This window comes from Pyrus communis, chromosome 8, assembly GCF_041283825.1.
Source record: "Pyrus communis isolate YQ-2024b chromosome 8, ASM4128382v1, whole genome shotgun sequence".
Taxonomy (NCBI): domain Eukaryota; kingdom Viridiplantae; phylum Streptophyta; class Magnoliopsida; order Rosales; family Rosaceae; genus Pyrus; species Pyrus communis.
In genome coordinates this window covers 5324279-5346134 of record NC_142572.1, presented here as the reverse complement: position 1 = coordinate 5346134, position 21856 = coordinate 5324279, and the positions used below count along the sequence as shown (strand labels likewise).

The window sequence follows — 21856 nt, the reverse complement described above, 5'->3', positions numbered from 1 at the left end:
CTGCAGGGTTGTCACAGGAGTTTTGGTATCTATCTTGTGCACATGTTGTGTACTTAATAAACAGAATGGCTTCTAAGTCATTACAAATGAATTCACCATATTTTGGGTTGTATGCTAGGCATCCATCAGTAAAAGATTTGAAAATATATGGTTCAGTTGTGTTTCCATACTTGAGACATTATAATGACAGTAAACTTCAACCTAGATCTGTCATGTGTATTTTCTTAGGATATGCTTCAGGTTACAAAGGAGCTATCTGTTACAATTTGCAGACACAGAAGTTAGTTTTATCTAAGCATGTTATTCATGATGAGTCTGTGTTTCCTGCAAAATGTAAACCATCTGAGATGTTAAGTAATCACTCTGTTCCAAGCTTGGTCACCTCTACTCCAATTCTGGTTCCCTTTAGAGCTTCAAGTGACCCTGACAGTATGTCTCTAGAACCAGTTCAGTTACAAAGGCAGGCCTCTGGAACACAGGAATCTGGGCAGGGATCTGGACCACAGGAATCTGGGCAGGGATCTGGCACACAGGAATCTGGCTCAAGCTCATCTCCTGTACAAGATCTCCAGCAACCTTTGTCACCTGTCCTAAGTCCAGCACATCCTCAGGTATCACTTCCTATCTCTGTGAGTGATTGGGATTCCATTCCTATTAATACAACTAACACACATTCTATGACAACAAGACTTCAAACTGGGGCTATTCAGAGGAGAGATTATACTGCTTTTTGTGCTAGCTTCCCTGAATTGCAGTCATTGGGAGTTGGTCATGGATCTCTGTGTTCTGATGGATTCTCGTTTCTGGCTGAGAGTGTTGAGTGTGAGGAACCAAAGACTTTTAAAATTGCAGCTACGAATTCTAATTGGCAGCATGCTATGCAAGATGAGTTTGATGCTCTTAAAGGGCAAGGGACTTAGGTTCTTGTACCTCATCCTCCTCACAGAACTGTTATTGGGAGCAAATGGGTGTACAAATTGAAAAGAAACCCTGATGGTAGTATATCTCGTTACAAGGCACGTTTGGTGGCTCAAGGTTATACACAGGAACATGGACTGGATTATTCTGAGACATTTAGTCCAGTGGTGCGACATACTACAGTGCGTTTAATTCTTGCACTTGCTACCAGTCACAAATGGGAACTTCGCCAACTTGACATCAAAAATGCATTTCTGCATGGTGAGTTGCAGGAAGAAATATACATGCAGCAACCGCAGGGGTTTGTTGATTCCAGAGTGCCTAACCATGTCTGCAAACTTGTTAAATCCTTGTATGGACTTAAACAGGCTCCGCGAGCCTGGAATGCTAAGTTCACAGGAGTCTTACCTTCGATGGGGTTTACTGTTTCACAATCTGACACAAGTCTTTTTGTTAAGACAGATGGTGAGGATATTATTGTGTTACTTCTGTATGTAGATGATATAATACTTACAGGTTCGAATGTTACCAAAGTTCAGGGTGTGATTACTGCTCTAAGTGAAATATTTGATTTAAAGGACATGGGAAGGCTCACATATTTCTTAGGGCTGCATATTCAGTATAAAGGCAATGGAGATATGTTTCTTAGTCAGACTAAATATGCCCAAGAGCTTATCAAAAGGGCAGGGATGGAGAATTGTAGGCCTGCACCAACACCTTCCAAGCCTCATACTCAGTTACTTCTATCTGCAGGGCAACCTTTGTCTGATCCAAGTTTCTATCGCAGTATTGTTGGAGCACTTCAGTATTTGACCTTCATCAGGCCTGATATTGCTCATTCTGTCAATGTTGTGTGTCAATATATGACAGCTCCAACTGATGCCCACATGTTCCTTGTCAAACGGATACTCAGATATCTTCAAGGGACTCTACTGTGTGGACTTACTTATCGATCAGCTCCTGATATTCACATTTCTGCCTATTCTGATGCTGATTGGGGTTCTGATATTAACACCAGGAGGTCAGTTACAGGGTATGTTGTTTTCCTTGGTGCAAATCCTGTGTCTTGGCAGTCCAAGAAACAATCTTCTGTGTCTCGCAGCTCCACAGAAGCGGAGTATAAAGCTCTAGCTAATTGTGCAGCTGATGTGTGTTGGATACGGTCCCTTATGAAAGATCTCCATCAGTTTTTACCTGCTCCTCCTGATTTACACTGTGATAGTATTTCAGCCTTATCTCTTAGCACCAACCCTGTCTTTCATTCCAGGATTAAACATCTTGATATTGATTACCATTTTGTTCGTGAACGGGTGCAGAAAAAGGATATTGTGGTGCACTATATCTCTATAGACAATCAAGTTGCAGATGTTCTTACTAAGGGCCTTCACAGTCCTGTGTTTGTTAAGCACTGCATCAATCTCAGCCTTGGGGTTCCTGGCTGCGATTGAGGGGGGATAATAACAGATGTACAAGTGTTAAGTGTTGATTGGTTAGGATATAATGTAGAGGAGTGCCACATAGGCAAATCAGTTAGAGGAGTGTTATAAAAGCTACTATAAAAACAATTACTCTTTAGTTGTTCAATAGAGGTGTTTTCTACATTTTCCGCTGCTATCTTCTTTCTCTCTCTAACCTTCTTTCTCTCTCTCTAACAATCTTTCTTTCTCGAACTTCTTGGATTCTTTGAGTGTCTGGTTTGATTTTCTGGTGTTATCAATACAAACGTAACAAAAGAGAATAGCAAGTGCAAACACAGATCTTGTGATAGATGGTATACAGAAAATGAAAAAACCTGAAATTCCCAACACACACACACCAATCTGATACAAAAACAATATCTTATCTTGAAGAAATTAGAATATCAAAGTCCTAAACAAAACATGAGGCGCAATTATCACAATTAGAAAATCAACGGCAAATGAGACTCATCTGCTGTTAAGGGATGATTGTGGTAACCCAATTTTCCTATTATGCTGCGTTTCCAACTTGCCTTGCAACCAAGTTTCTACAAAAACATATTAAATTCAAGAAAGTAAATAAACCAAGGCATAAGAGATTATAAGAAAAAGTATAGAAAATATAAACCATAGATACCACTTATTATACTACTTTGTATTCCGAATACACCTAAAAATATATCGATTTCTAGTGAATGGTTTAGTTCCAATTAATCCCACTATAGTTTCTTTCAAATCCTTCAACTTATCCTTGACTTATTTTTAATGGCATCATAATTAAGAGTTAGCTTCCATCAAATCCTTCAACCAATCCTACCCATACCTCTCTAACCCTTCATAATCCCAATTTTACTCTTTTAAACCCTTCAACCTAACCTTGACTTTGTTTGTACAGCTTAGTTTCATTTAAAAGCTTATTTTATCTACAAAATCATAATGAGTTTCTGTCTTACATCACATTTTAAACTCTTGATAACATTAATTTACATTTTAAATTAGAATGAACCTCCAACGCTAGAAATGTGAGTAAAAAAATGTTTAGTAAAAGAATTTTCCAAATCTAATTAAGAACTGTTAATCAAACTGTAAAAGCAACATATGAGTTTTTGCCAACTTCAAACATAGAACCAACAGCAAGAATCCAATTGGAAATGGAATAGACTAAACAGACCATGATAATTATACAATCAGAAGTTATATTTGAAGGAGAAGAGTTCATTACATAGTGTGATGACAACAACAGAAACTGAGAAGAGTGAAGAAGTTGGCCTCAGATTTTCTCCAGAATAATTGAAAAAATAAATAAACTTAACATGTAGATGTTATTTTCTCTAGACAATACGCTACATCTCTTATTATATTAAAAATAATGTATGCATTTCATTCATATTTCTATTCACATCATAAACGTAAACCTCAAACCACAACTCATGGAACAACTTTCTAACTAAACCGTAGAACACATTTTAAATTTTTTAAAATAGTTCTCATTTTTTTGTTTTCTTTGCTAAATTCATTCATGTGTTTCTTAAATTTAAATTGAGTTTATAAATTTTCACATCAATCTTTAGAAAGTAATTTTTTATGTAATTATTTAAAATATGCTGTATAAAACATACTTATTGCTTCCAATTAAGAAAACAGATAATACAATGAATTAAACTGGGAGGTTAAAGTAAGTTCTCTTACAAAAAAACTGAAGCCAAATTGACACAGAAGCATATCAACATTGCATCGTTACAGGTACACCATTAGTAACATTTCTTTCCTGATTCAAACATAAATATGAATCAATTAAAAGCGTTAAAAAATGAAATAACACTTCAATCAAATCATAAACAAAAGCAAGCGTTAAATATTGGAAAATGACATTGAAAAAAAAAATTCTATGTTAAATATTGTAGGTATTATATTTACAATTATTCTCTATTTTTTAAATAAATAAAAATATATTAAATTCATAATAATATGCATAAACATTTTATTTCCTTGCAACTAATACAACAATATATATAACACACTACATTCAATTTGGAATGTGAAAACAAATAATTCTATTCATGCAAAATTCTAATTCCTTTCTACCACACGAAAAATGCAATTACTCTGACTCAAAACAAAATAACTCAAAAAGCACTATACTTAATCATATTTCATCCAAAAATTGTCCACAAAATAAAATTTTCACCGAGTCAAAAAGAACTTCGAAATATTATACGAAAAGAAGGTAATGCATCTTAAATTTCTGATGGTATTCAATGTATTCTAGTTTCTAGTTTCTTGATAGACAATAAAGTAAATGCCATTAAAAGTGTTCTAGTTTTTATAATTAGAAAGAAAAACACACCTATGATGAGTGTAGAATGAGATTTTTGGAATGCTAATAATAGTTTCATTAGGAATTTCTATTTTTAATTGAAGAGGATATCATATATGAATGCATTCATGTTAGCATATATCCTTTCTATAAAACCATGAGCTCCAAATAATTAACTTTCCTTTTAAGTGAAGTATTTAATTTTTTTTGTTTCGTCAGCAGATCATTTGTTCGTATTTTTCATTGCAACCTTTTATGTGTATAAATATGGATGTGATTTTTTTGTTTCCAGGAAAATAATTGCAGAAAGGGAAGGTACTTGCCACCAAGGTGCGTTTCGTTTGGGTTTCTAATGTCTATAAATTTAGATTTAATAATTGGAAGCGAATTTTCCCTAGAAACAATGAAATTATTGGATCTAAGTTGCTAATTGTTTTAATTTTGTATAGGCTGCAATAAAATCTGCACCCACAACTAGAGGAGTTAAAAACCCTAACCATTACCACCCTGGAACCATCGCTCTTTGGTGAGTTTTCAACACAATATAGTTCAAATCCTCTGAATCGTGATCTTGAATTTTACTATGTTGCATTTCATTATCTAAACTCTGTTCTTTCATTTATAAATCCGTTTGATTGAAAATTAGTCCATTCGGACCGTCTTCCACCCAAACAACCACTATATAATTTGAAGAATGCATTTAATCTTTCTGGCAACGCCATTTATTTATCTCTCAGCAACCTACAAGGGGATTTGATTGCATCATATTGGTTTGGTCACTCATCTCTTTGTCCTTTTTTCTATAAAATTTTGTGCGATGTGGATGTGGGTTATTCTCAATGTTTAGATGGTAATTATTTGACAACTTATGCAAAATTCTGTGTGTGATATAATAAAGCTTTTTCAAACTGAATGGAAGCAAAAGTTTTGCAAATTAGAAGTGATAAAAATCTCTGTTTCATATAGCTACACTACTGCATAGCAGTATTTGATCAAACTATAATACATTTTTTTTTACAACAGTGATGCAGAAGGGTTAGCGTTGGAGTTGGAAATAAGTAGGACTTTGTATGGATTATTCTCTCCCTTCCCTGCATTAGAAGGTAAGTATTATTCCAAAATGTTCGGTATAAGTGAAGTTCAGATTGTTGAACCGTAGCTTTTTAATTTGACAAGTTCAAAAAATTTCATTGAAATTGAAGCATTTTGAGGATCTCTTTTGAATTTTATTGTTCTATTATTGTTTTATTCTCGCCTAATTTTGTTCCTACCAATTTTGCTTATATATGTTTGATTAAGAATATGGATATTGAAAGTTTTGTTAATTTTTTCTCATCCCTCTTTTACAAAATTCGGTGAAATGCATTGCAGGTCATCAGTGCCCTTTTGCCTCCAAAGTTTCCAAGCTAACTGAACTCACGTCCCTTAGGGCCGTTTCTTCTCCTTGACTCGCTGTGAAGAAGCTTAACTTCTCAGGGTTCGGTTTTCATTGTAAGAACTTTCATTTTTTACATATGTTTATGATTAATGGTTTTCTTTTGAAAAAATGCTAATGGAAAACTGAATTTGAGTTATGATTTGTGATTTTTATTCGTCGTCGTATTAAGATTTTTGTCCATTTTCTCTAGCTCTCTCTCACAGTGGAATCACCATCACCACCCAACAAACCCAAGTGGGGGAATTTCGATTACTGTTCTTGGAGGGAGGTAAAGCTGCCATCTTTCTCTACAAAGCGTTGGATTTTTTTAAATTTGGTTTCCATATTTTTTTTCTCTATTGGTTTAGCTTATGTCAAATTTCGCTTTGTCTTAAGGTTCACTTATGCCTTATAATTGGTAATATTTTCAGTGCGACTGTGTACAACACTACGTGGTGTTCACGCACAACCATTTTGTTATTGGTTTTGGCTGTTTGTTATTATGTTCCATTCCACTTTGATATCCTTTAATAGAAAATGCTAAAATCCTAACTCATTCCCATTCAATGACATCTTAAGTTGTTGTAGAAGCAAATGATCCAATAATTACATATTTAATCAGAACTCCATTAGTGTGTTTTTCCATGATTTGTTGATTTTGTGAGATTTCGGTTGGATGGCTATCATAAAGTGAATCCTCAACTTTGTTTGTGTATATTGAGAGTAAATTAGAGAGCTAAAAGGTAGTAAAGTTTGAATATTTATGTTTAATGTTGTTTTGAGTTTGGATTAATTTTGTTTGTTTGATATTAGAAATTCAGTGATAGGGAATTGGCACTTTTCTCCGTTTTGAACAACGTTTAACTCATTTCTAATTTTCTGTTTGGTTTCCAATAAAATCGAGGGAAAAAAGGATAGAAGATTAATGAATTCACTGAATTGAGTGCTTTAAGTCCATTTTTTATTGAAGTTATTCCCTTTGCTTTCATTTCTAATTTTTTTCTTTTGGGTTTCCAGCACGTTGAGGATGGTAAAATAAATTATTTTGATTTTGGAAGTCTACTTTGTTTTTCAGCTTTAGTTCTTGGGAGAACCGAAAATGTGATTTCATGTATGGTGGTTGTATTTGTCTGTCATTTGAAAACAATTGAAACAGAGAGAGAGAGAAGGGAGAGGAAAAAGATTTTTTCCTCATTTAATTCTTCTTCTATTTCATAGATTCAAAATGTGTTTAGTATCTTATTTAATTGGTGTACTTTTACTCATTTAACTCAAATTTAATATGATTTGGTCCTCCAATTTCTCTAAATTGCTAACGGATTTATTTTCTTTGGAAATTTCATGAACTTTGGTTGTGGGATGATGCTTGCAGGTGAACTATATGCACAGTTTTTTGGGATGAGTTAGGAAGATCCACCTGAAAACAGCATAGAAGATAGAGAACTGGTATGTTGCTTTGTCTTTCTGTTGGATTTTGATGTTTGTGTTCTACTACTAAAAGGATTTTATGGTGTTCTAAATCTGTTTTGTAAATGTGCTTAAAGATTGGACAAGTTCTTCATTATTAGCCATGTTGTTTGAATTGGATATGTGATTGAATTTTAGGTATTTAGTTTGAATTGATTTGGATATGTGGTTTATTGAACTGGAATTTCGATATGTGCTGATATGAATTGGATATGTTGAATTAGAGATGTGCTACTTTGAATTGGATAGGTTAAAAATGACAAGCCATGGTATAATAACTGCCTTTTTTTTTTTTTTTTTTTGGCCCCAAGTTTACATAAGTCCCAAAGGTGGAATGTCGTTGCAATTTGGACGATCAGCCATTGATCAAAATCATTAGAAAACATGACTCAGGAGAGAAATGACAAGTCCATCACATATTAGAAAATCAGTTTTGCCCATTGATCTAAATCCTTACAGGATTAAAAACTAGAATTTGACTTTGGAAGAACTAACTGTCTCTTCTAAAACAGCTTCCTCCAACAAAAAACGTTCTTGCAGATGTTTAACTCCACATAGCAATGGAAAAAGATAATAGGTTAGAAGTTAATAGTTTACACCCATATTTCAAACACGGTGATTGTTTGTTTTGAACATACACTAGGTTCACCTTATATCAGCAGTTTCCTAGTCACACCAGCGTAAACATTAGATATGAGTTTGATAAAAAAAAAATATTGGTAGATTTGTGTATGCCCCCTTGGGAACTAATTTTGTGTGGAATTTTGTTGTATGGGCTAAGGAGTAAATACATGTTGCATGACGTGACTTATTTGAGTTCATTAGAGGGTCGTGGCGACGTCTGGTCTTGCTGTGACGGGTTATCTGGTTCTTGCATTGGGTCGTTCAAACGGGGCATTCAGGTATTGTATTTATTTGATTAATTAACTTACTATTTATTGATTACATTTATGTTTTTATTTCTTTTGGAATTTTTTTATTTTTTGTATATTTCTGTTTTTCTTTAATTATTGTCTGGAATTTGGACTTCTGAGGTTTGCATTCATACAACTTTATGCTTCTGGGTTCCACTCACTCACTCACTTACTCACTCCAGGTACACCTCTTAACACCCCTTTGTACTTTTATCTTCCTGATTGATGATTTAATTTGGGTTTTATTAATAGTTTAATTTAGGTTTGTAGTTGGGGTTTAATTGAGGGTTTTACTTAGGTTTTGAATTAGGTGGGTTTTTGGTATTTCAGCTCCCCAAGTTTTTCACTTTCATTGTGGACTGTTGTTTTTGGATTTAATTAGGTTTGTAGTTTGTCAGATGATTGACTTCTGAATGATGTTACGGACTCATGTTGTGCCATCGCGTATTCCCTTTTAACCTGTATATGTGCTCCCTCGATGGGTTTTATTATCCCTGAAATCTTTTTGAAATCAAATGTTGCTCCTTTCGTTTGCGATAGTTTGTACACTGCTAAATTCTTAATTGAAGTCATTATTCTTTTGTTTTCTGCCTTTTCACCTTCTTAAGAGTCTGAAATCCATATATATGTAACCATTAATTAGTTTAGGTATGCTTTGGAGTATTGTTCATTTAAATTTTCTTTTGATGTGATTCCATTTTATCTGAATCATCATTTAATTTATGAGATTTTTTTATGTAAGTTTATATGAATTTTAGTAATTTTTCTTAGTTTTGTATAAATCGTCGATTAATTTCTGGGTGGTTATTAATTTTATGTTTTTTATTGAATTTGTTCTCAGAAAACTACAAGTAAAATATCTTTAATTAGTCATCAGTTTTCATGTTTTGAACATCATTTACAAGCTATTATATCTCAATGTTCGAATTTTTTAACTTTGTCTTTATTTTGTAGGGATTTCTGCATAGAGAAGAGAATTGTTTTGTTTACGTTTCACTAAAACTGGTAAGTAATAGAGAGCAGTCATACTCTCATGTAGCTATACTTTGCTATATTACGATATCAGTACATTAACAAATCTCAGTGGCTTAGATTTCTAACATTGGCATTTGTATTAATGAAATTCCATTTTCTCTCTGAAAACAATTTGTTAATCGAAAATTGTTTTTTTCTCTGAAGAAGGTGGTACTGAAATTGGATTTACATGACGACAAAGAAAAGCAAGAGGCCTTGAAAGCAGTCTCCAGCCTTACAGGTATCAACTATTTTTTTTAAGCATGTCGTTTAATTTGGCTCGTGAAAAACTTGGAAAATAATAAAAATGTAAAAAAGAATCTGAATTATTTCATCCATCACCACCTACTCAGTTCTTTGTATTGGTTGAGAAGTTCTCTTAGAAGAGAATGGATTGGAGCTTGGCTTATAACTTTTTAGCCATGGTTTCAGGCATATGCATGGCTGTGTGCAGTTTTTGGGGTTAATTAATGACAGAGGGATGTATGGGAGGGTATGGGTTTTCAGTTTTTTCCTCTGATTCAACAGGTTATGCACTGTTTGAAAATCATTGTTTATTGTTTTATTTTCCGTTTGCTTTGTTAAAACCATATTTCGAATTTTTTGGTTTCACTGTGCTCATTTCTGTGCTTCTTGATAATTTCCTGGTGTTTGCTTCTCATCCCTCTGTTGGTAGTTTTTTTTTCCCCATTTCTTGGTTCCTTATGTATTCCTTGGTACAAATCTGTCTAATTTTTGGCTGTGTGATGATCCTTGCAGGTGAGCTATATGAACGTTGTTTTGAAACACAGAGCTTCATCCACTCGAATCTGCAATTCATAGCAGCAGGTTCATCCTCACCCTTTCACTATTATCTGCTTAAAGTGAAACATTTTAATTATGGCCTTGGTTGCTTGACATTTTTAGGTATATAATTTGCTATACTTTTGTTTTGGTTTCTTCAGTTATATGTAATATCACCCAACATAGTGTAATAGACGGAATCACATCTCTGTTCTCTTCTAGATAATTTATTTCATAACCCAACTTGGCAAATGATATAGTTTGTTGAAGAGAGAAAGCAAGCTTTGTTTGCAGTAGTATGTATAAGTCAGATCTCTTATTTTCCTGCAAATGAATAGACTTAATGCAATCCTCGGTCAAATCATTTATCACATTCAGACAAGTTCCCAATTATTTTTGCATATGAAGAAGACCATCTTTACCAACACCGGATTTATCTACAAAGTGAATTTTGATTACCCTAAACTTATTAATCAAGATGCCACTGTTTTAATAAAATTTGGCATAATCTTTAACATGAATATAGAAGGAAAGAAGCAAAATAGGCCTCAAATGGATGTATATGTGTAGAAATTATGTTGGAAGGTTAGCTAAACTTAGGCTTATTCTCAAGTATAGTATAAATCCTTGGGTTATTTGGATTTCAGTATTTATCAAACTTTGCCTTGCTTATGTATTGATCTCATAACTGTCGCTTTCGTACAACAACCCAAATATGGAATCTGCCATCTGGATTCTATATGGAAGTTGTGAATCTTTTCCCCCCCAAAACTTATAAAAAGTTTTGGTATTGGTATTTTAAATTTGACTCCTCCCATCAGTATTTTTTCTTTCTGATAAATTCTGTTGTAATCTATGTGTGTTGCTGATGAAAGAAGATAAAGGTTTAGCCATTATCCTTAATGGTCCCTGAAACTCATGGGTACTTTCACTTGCTATGCATACGGTGACAATTGTGGCTGACGCTGTTATGATTCATAACTAGGCAATTTCCTCTCATATTTCCCTTGGTTGTGTAATGATTTTCTTTTGTCCTAACTTCACTTGCCATCATATGTTCAGGCTTGGGTTACCCTTGGTAGAGCAGAGTTAAACTTTGGGGAGGCTGATAGTGCCATTCAAAGCTTCAACAGAGCATTAGCCATCAAGGTAGTGTTTCACCTTTCAAGAAATTATAATCTGTAGTTGTCAAAGCTTCCTACGCTGTTTTCTGATGTGTCTTTGAGCCACTGACCTTAGGTGGAGTCTGATACTGCAATATTATGTGCTAATCTAATAAACCCTGCAGCTTATTTGTCTTCGTCATGAGTAAATTTTTTTTTTTTTTTCATTGAAATAGGGATTTAGTTTTTAACGCATATTAGTTAAAATGAGTTGAGTATTGGGTGCCAATCCATGTCTGCATATCACAGTACCCTAAGGAAGAAACACTGTCTGCACGATCTATAATACCTGTTCAAGCAAGAATCTTTTCCCAAACTAAAAAGCTTACATTTCAATTGATCTTTCCTTTTTTTCTCAGTGAAAACACATACTAAAGCAACAACGCTATGGTGGTGGGAATAAGCGTTCTTCGCTATGTATGGATATTTGATATGAATTAGGTGACTGATGTTCAATCAGTCAATCAAAAACAAATAGGATCTCATATATTATACATTAATCCACACATAATTTTTTTTGTTGTCCGCCCGGTATCAAGGGTGAGAAAGGCCTTCTTTATTTGGCCTCAATTATTAATTGAAAACTCATTCATGTTTTTTCATAGAAATTCCGTCATTGTGCACTGCTATTTAATTGCTCCTTTTGGATTTTCTTGCCGAAAAGTAGGTCATTGTATATTTAATTTAGCTCCCCTGATTTTCTTTTTTAATTTATCTTTTGTTTGTTTTGTTGGGAGATGTAGTTTGATCGAATCGGGTTGAATTGAATAATCCTTGAAATGACAAGAAGGAACTGCCTAAGCAAGTAATAATCCTTACATGTTTTCATTTTAATTTTATGATTTGATTGGTCCTTATATAAATTTCGAGCCCCATAATTGTTGGACCATTGACATGTTATGAGTGGTGATTAGTGAATGTGTGTAAATATTGTGTATGGGTGTTAAGTACTTCAGACATTATCGAACTTCTCAGAAGGGAAGGGGTATCCCCTTCTTCTTCTTCTTCTTCTTCTTCTTTTTCTCTCGAATTTTCTCTTAAAAAACTAAACCACGGCCTCCAGTTTTCTTATCCCCTAATCGCTGATCTCCTCAGGTTTGGCCCAAGCCAGCGAAAGAATCAGGGGAACAGAGCTCAGACTCTTAGAGGTATAAGTTCACATCCCTAAATTTTTTTTTTTATTATAATAATTTCAACTGGATCTGAGTAATTCTAAATCATGGATCTATGAACAGTGCGTGTTTGAGTCTCTCAGCGTCTATTGGTCTCTGTTGTGTCTGTGTATTTGTGCATCCATGTATGAATATGCTCTCTAACAGCTCATTATTGTCCTGGGAAGCTTTCTATGTACAATGTTATTAAATTCTATTTTCTAATTTTCTGATTTTGGGGTGGAGGGAGTGAAAATATAGTAATTTTCAGGGATTTTGGGTCTTTGCGGGATTTTTTTGGGTAAATTTGTGATTTGCAGTTGATTTTAGGAATTGATTTATAGGTTTGGTTTGAATGCACTGACAGAAGTTACTGTTTCTGTTAATGCAGATAATGAAAGGTAAGTTTGAAAGTAGAAGGAGTTGAAGTGGTGTCTGGTTAGAAGGAGAGAGATCCACGGCAGTGGGCACGACCATGGCCGCAGCCACGAAGAGTAGAGATTGTTGGCGACATCGAAGCTTCTCAAGGAGTTGACCGAGGAAGATGACATGAAATTACAGATTTGGATTTCATCAGCACGGCCATGATCATGATCATTTTGGTAGCCTGCAGCTCTAAGTTCTTGGTATTTCTTCTTACATTTAATCTGGTTGAGTTCAGTTCTTGGTATTTCTTCTTAAATTTAATCTGGTTGAATTTTTTATTTTATGGGTTTGGAAATTCAAGTTTTTTTTTCTTCTTTTTTTCTTTCTGCAATTTATATTTCCATTGAAGCTTTTGAACTGTTCTGTTTGGTCTCCAGTATGATTACTTGCACACTATTTTGCCATATGCATTTGCTACAAAATGTAAACTTATTGTAAATGAAACATGTTGAAGTCTCTTTGCATTTGCATAAGCTGTTGTGTGTTGTTAAAAGAGAGAGGGCATCTAACATACAGCACACACGCCATGGGTGTACAACTAAGTTTTTCATGGAAGGATTTCTGGATTTCTTCAATGCCCTCTCCTTCAGCCAAACCTCTGCATTTGCATGAATTTTTAGATTGCAGGGTCTGACAGCATGAAGAATATAGACCGTTAGCAGCTATAGATTTATTTTTCAAAGCATTTTGGATACGACAATTAATGGATGGTAGAAGTAAAACTGAAAATCTTTTGCATAATCATTTATATGGGGCACAAGCTAGAAAGATGAATCAAAAGACTCCAACTTCTATTTTCTGCACACACAAAAGGATCTGGTACAAGGGAGGAGGAAAAGCACAACCAGTGCCTTTCCGTTTCTTTCTAAACACTCCTCTTTTCTCTCTCTAGAAGACATAAAGCTGGACCTAATAAATAATACCCAAAAGGATAATTCTAGACACTGCCAACACATACAAACAAAAGACAAAAAATACATGGCTGTTTAGTTTCTCCAAAGCAGCAACTTTAATGTCTTAACAATTATACGCATGCAAGTTTCTCAACTTACAGAGCAAATCGTTGTAGGCTAAAGTTGTCAGCTTAACAAATCATCTAATTGATAACATGGCATCGGGCTCCACATGTTATTAAGCAACTAACCACTAATTTGATATCAAGCTAAGCCCAAATACAAAGCAATAACTAGACACAACTTTAAGCAATTCTAATTTACTGGAGACTGAAGGACCCGGCTAGCCATTCTGTCCAAATCAACAAAAGACGTGCCATTAGGACTAGTGGTGGCCTCCGTTGCCAACTTTTTCCATTCCAGGGCCTTCTTCCGCATCTCTTTGCCTTCCTCTCCCTCCATTAACTTTCTCACAAGTCCTTCTATGTAATCCCGTTTCACATCGCCCTCTATCTCCATGCCTATGCCCCACTCTTTGCAACTGAACCTACAATTCATTTGTTGATCTGCAAAGACGGGCCAACAGATCATAGGCACTCCACCACACACGCTTTCAAGAGTAGAGTTCCATCCGCTGTGGGTCAAGAACCCGCCGATAGCTGGGTGACTCAGAACTTCTTGTTGAAGGCACCAACTTGCCACTAGACTTCTTTCTTTGGTCTCTTCCGAAAACTCTGACGGAACGACAGCTGATTCCCCACCAACAAGGTCAGGCCTAATTACCCAAAGGAATGTTTGATTGCTGTTTGCAAGTCCCCAAGCAAACTCAGTGAGCTGCTCCTCTGTCATGACTGTGATGCTTCCGAAATTGACATAAATCACGGAATTGGGTTCTTTAGAGTCGAGCCATTCAAGGCACTCTGGTTCTTCTGTCCATAGGTTTGATCCAATCGACTTCAACTCGTTCTCTGCTGGGATCTGATTAAGCTGTAGATGTAGGGGTCCGACGGAGTATATAGGTGGTAGCAAAGTGGAAAGTGCATCTAACACTTCATGCTCAAAGGCATAAAACGTGTTCAAAATGAAAGCAGAAGCTCTATGATATCGTCCTATTTCAACCCTAAGAAATTCCAACATGATGTCCGTTGGGTCTGTGGTTCTAAAGAAGGTTGGGAGGTCCATCAGTCGGATACCTCTCATGCCTGGTATCCAATCTATAACCGTGTCCAAATACCCATTCGTCAAGTAGCTTGCATCTGCAAATGAAATTGAGAAACAATTCTAAGGTGTTAATATTCTTTTTAAAAAATTAACACGTTTAGTACATAGTCAGTGTTACCAAATGACCACTCAGGAAGGAATTTGTAGCTAGTGTACCTTTAAGGGGTATTAAGCCCTTTTCGATGAGAGGGCTCAACTGAAGGTAGCCCATCAAACTGCAAGCACTTGCTGTTGCAAAAATAACAACTGGAATGCACAATTCTTGGGCTGCTTCGAGCGTGAAGGTCATGCCACCATCAGAAACTATGCAGGTAACTGGAGGGGAATTGGGCAAGGAATTGAGCTTGGACAAAAGGTCTTTGAAAGGTGCTAAGCAATTTTTCTTAGTGGAAAAGCATAGAGCTGTTATGTCTTGAGTGGCATTGACATCAGTTGTAGGGAGGCCATCAGGAATGGTTTCGAACCTAAAGGAGGGGAGGCCATCAAGAGAGTTGGGACCTCGGGCTTTTAGAAGGCGTCTGTGGTTGAACTCTGTGTTCACAAAGGTTGTGTGAAAGCCTTTGTAGTTGAGGAGCTTGGCTAATTGCAGCATAGGGATTATGTGACCCTGAGCTGGGTACGGTATGAAAACTGCATGTGGCTTCTCTATCATACCTTTTGAACCCATTTTTTTCTTTGCAAAAATCAATTAGGACAAAGCTAAGGAAAATGAATATGCTTGGGAAAAGGTCTTTACGATACCAGTTTTATACCAAGGAGAGAGAGAATTCAGGGTTGCTGCTTTTTTCTCTCCTCCTTGAGAGTCTCCCTCTCCCTCCGAGATTCATTAACTGCGATGTCGATCCTTTACCAACCCACCTGGGCACCATTAACCCACTTCCTTTGAGTATTGTGAAGTTCTGTCTGACCCGTCATTTTCATTTAAGATAGCCGTATTTCTTTGTCTGGTGCCTTAAATCCACCACATCGATTATTGGTTAGTTTCTGTCAGATCATGGATACCCCTATTAACTTGCCACAGTTTCCTGTCTGGGTGTTCAGAACCCGCCAGGTCATGGATCAATTGAGGTAATTTCATCACTCAGCCATCTATCATTATTCTAAGATTAATTACTGGGGTCAGGGGGGCCTGTCACACCCCGAAGTCGGGAGGCCTTACCGGAGTAAGATTATCTCTCCACCTTTTCTATCAGGATTCTCTCTTCTATTACCATCCTCTTCTATTCCATTCTCTCAAACTTTTTCTTTTTTTTTTATCTTATTTTTTATATAAAAAATTCAAAATAAGATGTCGCCCTGATGTAACCGCAACCGTTTAAATAGGAGAAGATAGATTAAGAGTAGAGAGAATCCTACTCCATTTCTATCTGGGAGGCCTGGATACTGACAACTTTATGGATGGGACCTCCATCTCTGCGCTGATTGGGGTTTGAATTGACTTTCACCGTGTGGTCCCTCTGGCAGGAGTTTATGGAAACATTTATGAGCTCCCAACAACCAAAAACAGGTCAGTGCGTGGAAGACTAGGTTTCCAGATCTGGTGTGTGATTATGTTTTATTTCGAATATGGGACTGTAATTGTGTGATTATGTCTTAAATTTAATCTGGTTGAATTTATTATTTTATGGGTTTGGAAATTCAAGTTTTTATTTTTCTTTTTTTCTTTCTGCAATTTATATTTCCATTGAAGCTTTTGAACTGTTCTGTTTGGTCTCCAGTATGATTACTTATACACTATTTTGCCATATGCATTTGCTACAAAATGTAAACCTATTTTAAATGAAACATGTTGAAGCCTCTTTGCATTTGCATAAGCTGTTGTGTGTTGTTAAAAGAGAGAGGGCATCGAACATACAGCACACACGCCATGGTTGTGCAACTAAGTTTGTCATGGAAGGATTTCTGGATTTCTTCAATGCCCTCTCCTTCAGCCAAACCTCTGCATTTACATGAATTTTTAGATTGCAGGGTCTGACAGCATGAAGAATATAGACCGTTAGCAGCTATAGATTTATTTTTCAAAGCATTTTGGATAGGACAATTAATGGATGGTAGAAGTAAAACTGAAAATCTTTTGCATAATCATTTATATGGGGCACTTATACAATAGCTCTCTTGCACAAAAAATCTCTAACAATGTCAATGTATAAAAGGCACTTCTACATGATATGTTCGCATCTTCGAACTTAAGAGAGCTACCATTCACATTCACATACACCATATTAATCGTTTACATATCTGGCAATTTCATAGCATTTGACGTTTTATCCTATCTACCACATCTCAAGCCTCATTACTTTATGTAGAAAATTACTTTATACATATGCAAGTTACATGTCTTGAAGTTACTGCAGTATCCTTTGCTTCATAGACAATTTCTGAAATTTCTTATCTTTTTCTCTCCTAATTTCAGTCAACCATGCTGAGCAAAGATTACGGAGTTGAGTACCTAGATGAGGAGACTAAGGAATGAGTTTTGGCTCTTAATAATGGCTGCTCTGTTGCTTGGAATTGTCAGTGCTTTCAGTTGTTCATTTTCTTTTCTTTTTGGAAAGCATGAGCGTGAAGTTTGTTCACTGAGTTTGACAAACAAATATATTGAAGTTTTAAAATTGATTTAAATCAGTCCCACAGATTTTTGTTCTTTTTCTGATTGGTGTTAGCATGCTGAGAAAAAAAAAAGTATAATAACGGCTGTTCGGTTGCCTCCGTAGTATTTCATAGTTATTCTGATCGCCACTGGTTCTTTAAATGGTTTGCTTTTTTACTCTTGCCATCTTCTCTGTATTTTGGCTGCTTCTCTCTCCCGCACTTCCTTTTTTACTCTTGGTTCTGTGGTTCTCCGTCCGCCGTTAGGTTTTTATGGTCGGACAACAATGGAATCCAAGGACGATGACTACTAGAAATTTTTATTTTGAATTCGGAATTGGTTTGATTGAAGCCCCCTAATTGATTATAATTTCAATTTAGGTTTGATTTTTATGCATCAGGAATTTCAATTGAAGCCTCCTAATTGGATAATGATTTTCCCATGTCAGGCTTCTCTGACTGTGGTAATGCAGATGCCATGTAGGAGTGATGCTATTAGTAGAGGAATCTGGTAGAAACGATGAGTTTGTAGATTGAATTTGTATATGATGATAATGAAACATAATATGTTGTTTTCGTAATTCTTTTTGCTTTCAAAGTTTATTGCTCGGTTGTGTTAGTAACCTCTGGGTTCTTACGGTTCTTCGTCTCTCTGAGGAAGGCACTTGCCACCAAGGTGCGTTTGGTTTGGGTTTCTAATGCCGAAAATTAGAATTGATAATTGCAAGTGATTTTTTCCGAGAAACAATCAAATTATTGAATCTAAGTTGCTAATTGTTTTAATTTTGTATATGCTGCAATTAAATCAGCACCCGCAACTGGACGAGTCAAGAAGCCTGACTGCTACCACCCTGGAATCATCATTCTTCGGTAAGTTTTCAACACAATATAGTTCGAATCCTCTGAATCATGTTCTTGATTTTTACTATATGTATCGTATTCTTTGCATTTCGTTACTGAACTTTGTTCTTTGAATTTGGTTACCAGAATCGTGCCTATCATTTGGTGTTTAATTAGTTGGTTGTGTCGTAATCAGATTGCTGAACAAATGTTTTGTGTCAATTTGGCTGTCATAGTAAGATTACTTGTTACCAGAATCGTGCCTATCATTTGGTGTTTAATTAGTTGGTTGTGTCGTAATCAGATTGCTGAACAAATGTTTTGTGTCAATTTGGCTGTCATATTAAGATTACTTCATGGAACAGTGTCATTGTCTGAATATTGGTGCTTAAGATGCATGAGTTAATGACATTAGCACAGCACTATAATTTCTCGACATGTTGTAAGCTGAAATGCTAGAAAGGAAAAAAAAAAAAAATGTCCCACTTCCTCTGGCCTCCTGAAGTGTTTCCATTCCAGTGTCACCATCTTTTGTTTCATTCATTTGTAGAATATCTTCTTCTTTTTTCTATACCTTTATTACCTTTTAACTTTGATTATCTGTACTTGATGAGTATTATCAGACCTATTCTCAAAATTTTGCATCCCCTGCTTCTTTCTTATGGTCCTTATACTCAAACATGTGCAAGTTTGTATTTTTCTGATGGATTAGACTATTGGGAACTTAGTTACTTTTACTTTTTATATATTTTTGTTGGGTTTTTTGTTTTTAGGAAAATGAGTATTTGATTAATTGTTTGACTTTCGCTTTCCAAAGGACTGTTAGAAGTTTTTGTGTCAATTTGGTTGTGATGGTAAGATTACTTCATGTAACATTGTGTTGTGGCATGTGAGTGTCGAATTTTTTTCTTAAATTTCGGAAAGAAATGCGTTTTAACAGTAGTCCGATATGATGAAGTTAGCATCCTTATAAGTTGGGAACCTAAAACAGGATTGCTGTACTCATAAATTCTTACTTTTCTCTGCCTCCTTCCCCTCTACTTTCACCAGTTGTGACTTATTTTCTTTTTTGGTTCTATCTCAAGAGTTTGTCAAGGAGAAAGTTCCTGAACGAAAGAAATCTAAACGAGAGGTATTTTCTTTTTGGCAGATATCATGAATTATGTTTGGGTGTTTAAACAATATTTGCCTAAAAGTATACTCTGTTTTTTAGTGCTATTTCAAATAAGGTAACGTCCCCAAACACTGATATTTTGGTTTTCTATTGGTATGTGTTAAACCAGCTTTATTCAGGTTACAAGGTTGAGGGTTGCGGATAGTCAATCATGTTCAATAACCTTAGTTACATGGCCATTCACTTAAATTTTGGTTTCAAGTTCGGAATGCCCAATTCTTGGGCTGCTTCGAGCGTGAAGGTCATGCCACCATCAGAAACTATGCAGGTAACTGGAGGGGAATTGGGCAAGGAATTGAGCTTGGACAAAAGGTCTTTGAAAGGTGCTAGGCAATTTTTCTTAGTGGAAAAGCATAGAGCTGTTATGTCTTGAGTGGCATTGACATCAGTTGTAGGGAGACAATCAGGAATGGTTTCGAACCTAAAGGAGGGGAGGCCATCAAGAGAGTTGGGACCTCGGGCTTTTAGAAGGCGTCTGTGGTTGAACTCTGTGTTCACAAAGGTTGTGTGAAAGCCTTTGTAGTTGAGGAGCTTGGCTAATTGCAGCATAGGGATTATGTGACCCTGAGCTGGGTACGGTATGAAAACTGCTTGTGGCTTCTCTATCGTACCTTTTGAACCCATTTTTTTCTTTGCAAAAATCAATTAGGACGAAGCTAAGGAAAATGAATATGCTTGGGAAGAGGTCTTTACGGTACCAGTTTTATACCAAGGAGAGAGAGAATCAATTAGTTCACAAGCTCGACAATAAATTAGTCACACTTAGACACAAACGATGAGATCCGTGATGTACTGCACTGCAAGTTGGTGCCATTAATTTTTGTTTGTTATTAAAATAAATAAGTTCACCAAAAAAAATTTATTAAAATAAATTTTTTTTGGTGAACTTATTTATTTTAATAAGTTTTCAGATTTGTTTAATTGTTTGCACATTCTGATTCCTATTCTATATCCGTAGTATTAAAATAAATTCAGGGTTGGCCTTTTTTTCTCTCCTCCGTGTGAGTCTTCCTCTCCCTGTGAGGTTCTCCTATTAACTGCGCTGTCGATCCTTTACCAACCCACCTGAGCACCATTAACCCACTTCCTTTGAGTGTTGTCAAGTTCTATCTGACCCCTCATTTTCATTTAAGATAGCCCCATTTCTTTGTCTGGCGCCTTAAATCCACCACATCGATTATTGGTTAGTTTCTGTCAGATCTCGGATACCCCTATTAACTTGTCAAGATGTAAACATGACGTAATCATAACTGTTTAAATAAGAGGGAATGGAAGGAAAGAGAGATTAAGAAGAAAAGAATCGTACTCCTTTTCTCGGAGGCTTGGATATTGATGACTTTATGGATGGTTTGGATTGACTTTCACCGTGCAATCCCTCTGGCAACCAAGGACTTTATGGCAACATTTATGAGCTCCCAACAACCAAAGGACCCGACTTCTCTGCCCTTCCAGTTATGATACACTTTCATCTCTTTTTATTTTGTACGATTACGGTTAAGCCACGTTAATATTTTACATTAATTTTTTTTATAGAGATAATAAGATAAAAAGCAATAGTGATATAAAATGTTAACGTAGCTTAACCGTGACCTTACAAATAGGAGAGGATAGGAGTGTATGAAAACTGAGATGACAGAAAAGCCAGGTCCACAACCAAAAACAGGTCAGTGGGTGGAAGACTAGGTTTCTAGATCAGTTGTAGGGAGGCCGGCCATCAGGAATGGTTTCGAACCCAAAGCCCTAGGCCATCAAGAGGGTTGCGACCTCGGGCTTTTAGAAGGCGTCTGTGGTTGGACTCTTTATTCACAAAGGTTATGTGAAAGCCTTTGTAGTTGAGGAGTTTGGCTAATTGCAGCATAGGGATTATGCGACCCTGAGCTGGATACGGTATGGAAACTGCAAGGGGTTTCTCTATCATAGCTTTTGAACCCATTTTTTTTCTTTGCAAAAATCAATTAGGACAAAGCTAAGGAAAATGAATATGCTTGAGAAGAGGTCTCTACAGTACCAGTTTTATAGTCACACTTGGACACAAACGATGAGATCCTTGATGTAATGCACTGCAAGTTGGTGCCATTATGTTTTGTTTGTTAATCTATTTTGATTTTTTTT

The 21856-nt window shown here is 35.9% G+C and overlaps 1 protein-coding gene and 1 long non-coding RNA gene across 2 annotated transcripts; one reads left to right on the top strand and one right to left on the bottom strand.

Moving 5' to 3' along the window:
* The first annotated feature begins 4856 nt into the window (after window positions 1-4856).
* Window positions 4857-21856, top strand: LOC137727845 (uncharacterized). Its single transcript, XR_015965233.1, has 18 exons — window positions 4857-5022; window positions 5142-5218; window positions 5716-5795; window positions 6064-6183; window positions 6321-6398; window positions 7482-7555; window positions 8402-8478; window positions 8611-8672; window positions 9445-9495; window positions 9670-9745; window positions 10264-10332; window positions 11350-11436; window positions 12546-12598; window positions 12993-13227; window positions 17555-18406; window positions 18540-18600; window positions 19656-19702; window positions 19854-21856. It is a non-coding gene; the product is annotated as an uncharacterized LOC137727845 (long non-coding RNA).
* Window positions 13798-15937, bottom strand: LOC137717637 ((R)-mandelonitrile beta-glucosyltransferase). The gene is made up of 2 exons (XM_068457058.2): window positions 15298-15937; window positions 13798-15176 (listed from the first exon to the last, which is right to left on the bottom strand). The coding sequence occupies exons 1-2, from the start codon at window positions 15806-15808 to the stop codon at window positions 14236-14238; spliced, it is 1452 nt and encodes a 483-aa protein (XP_068313159.2). The 5' UTR covers window positions 15809-15937; the 3' UTR covers window positions 13798-14235.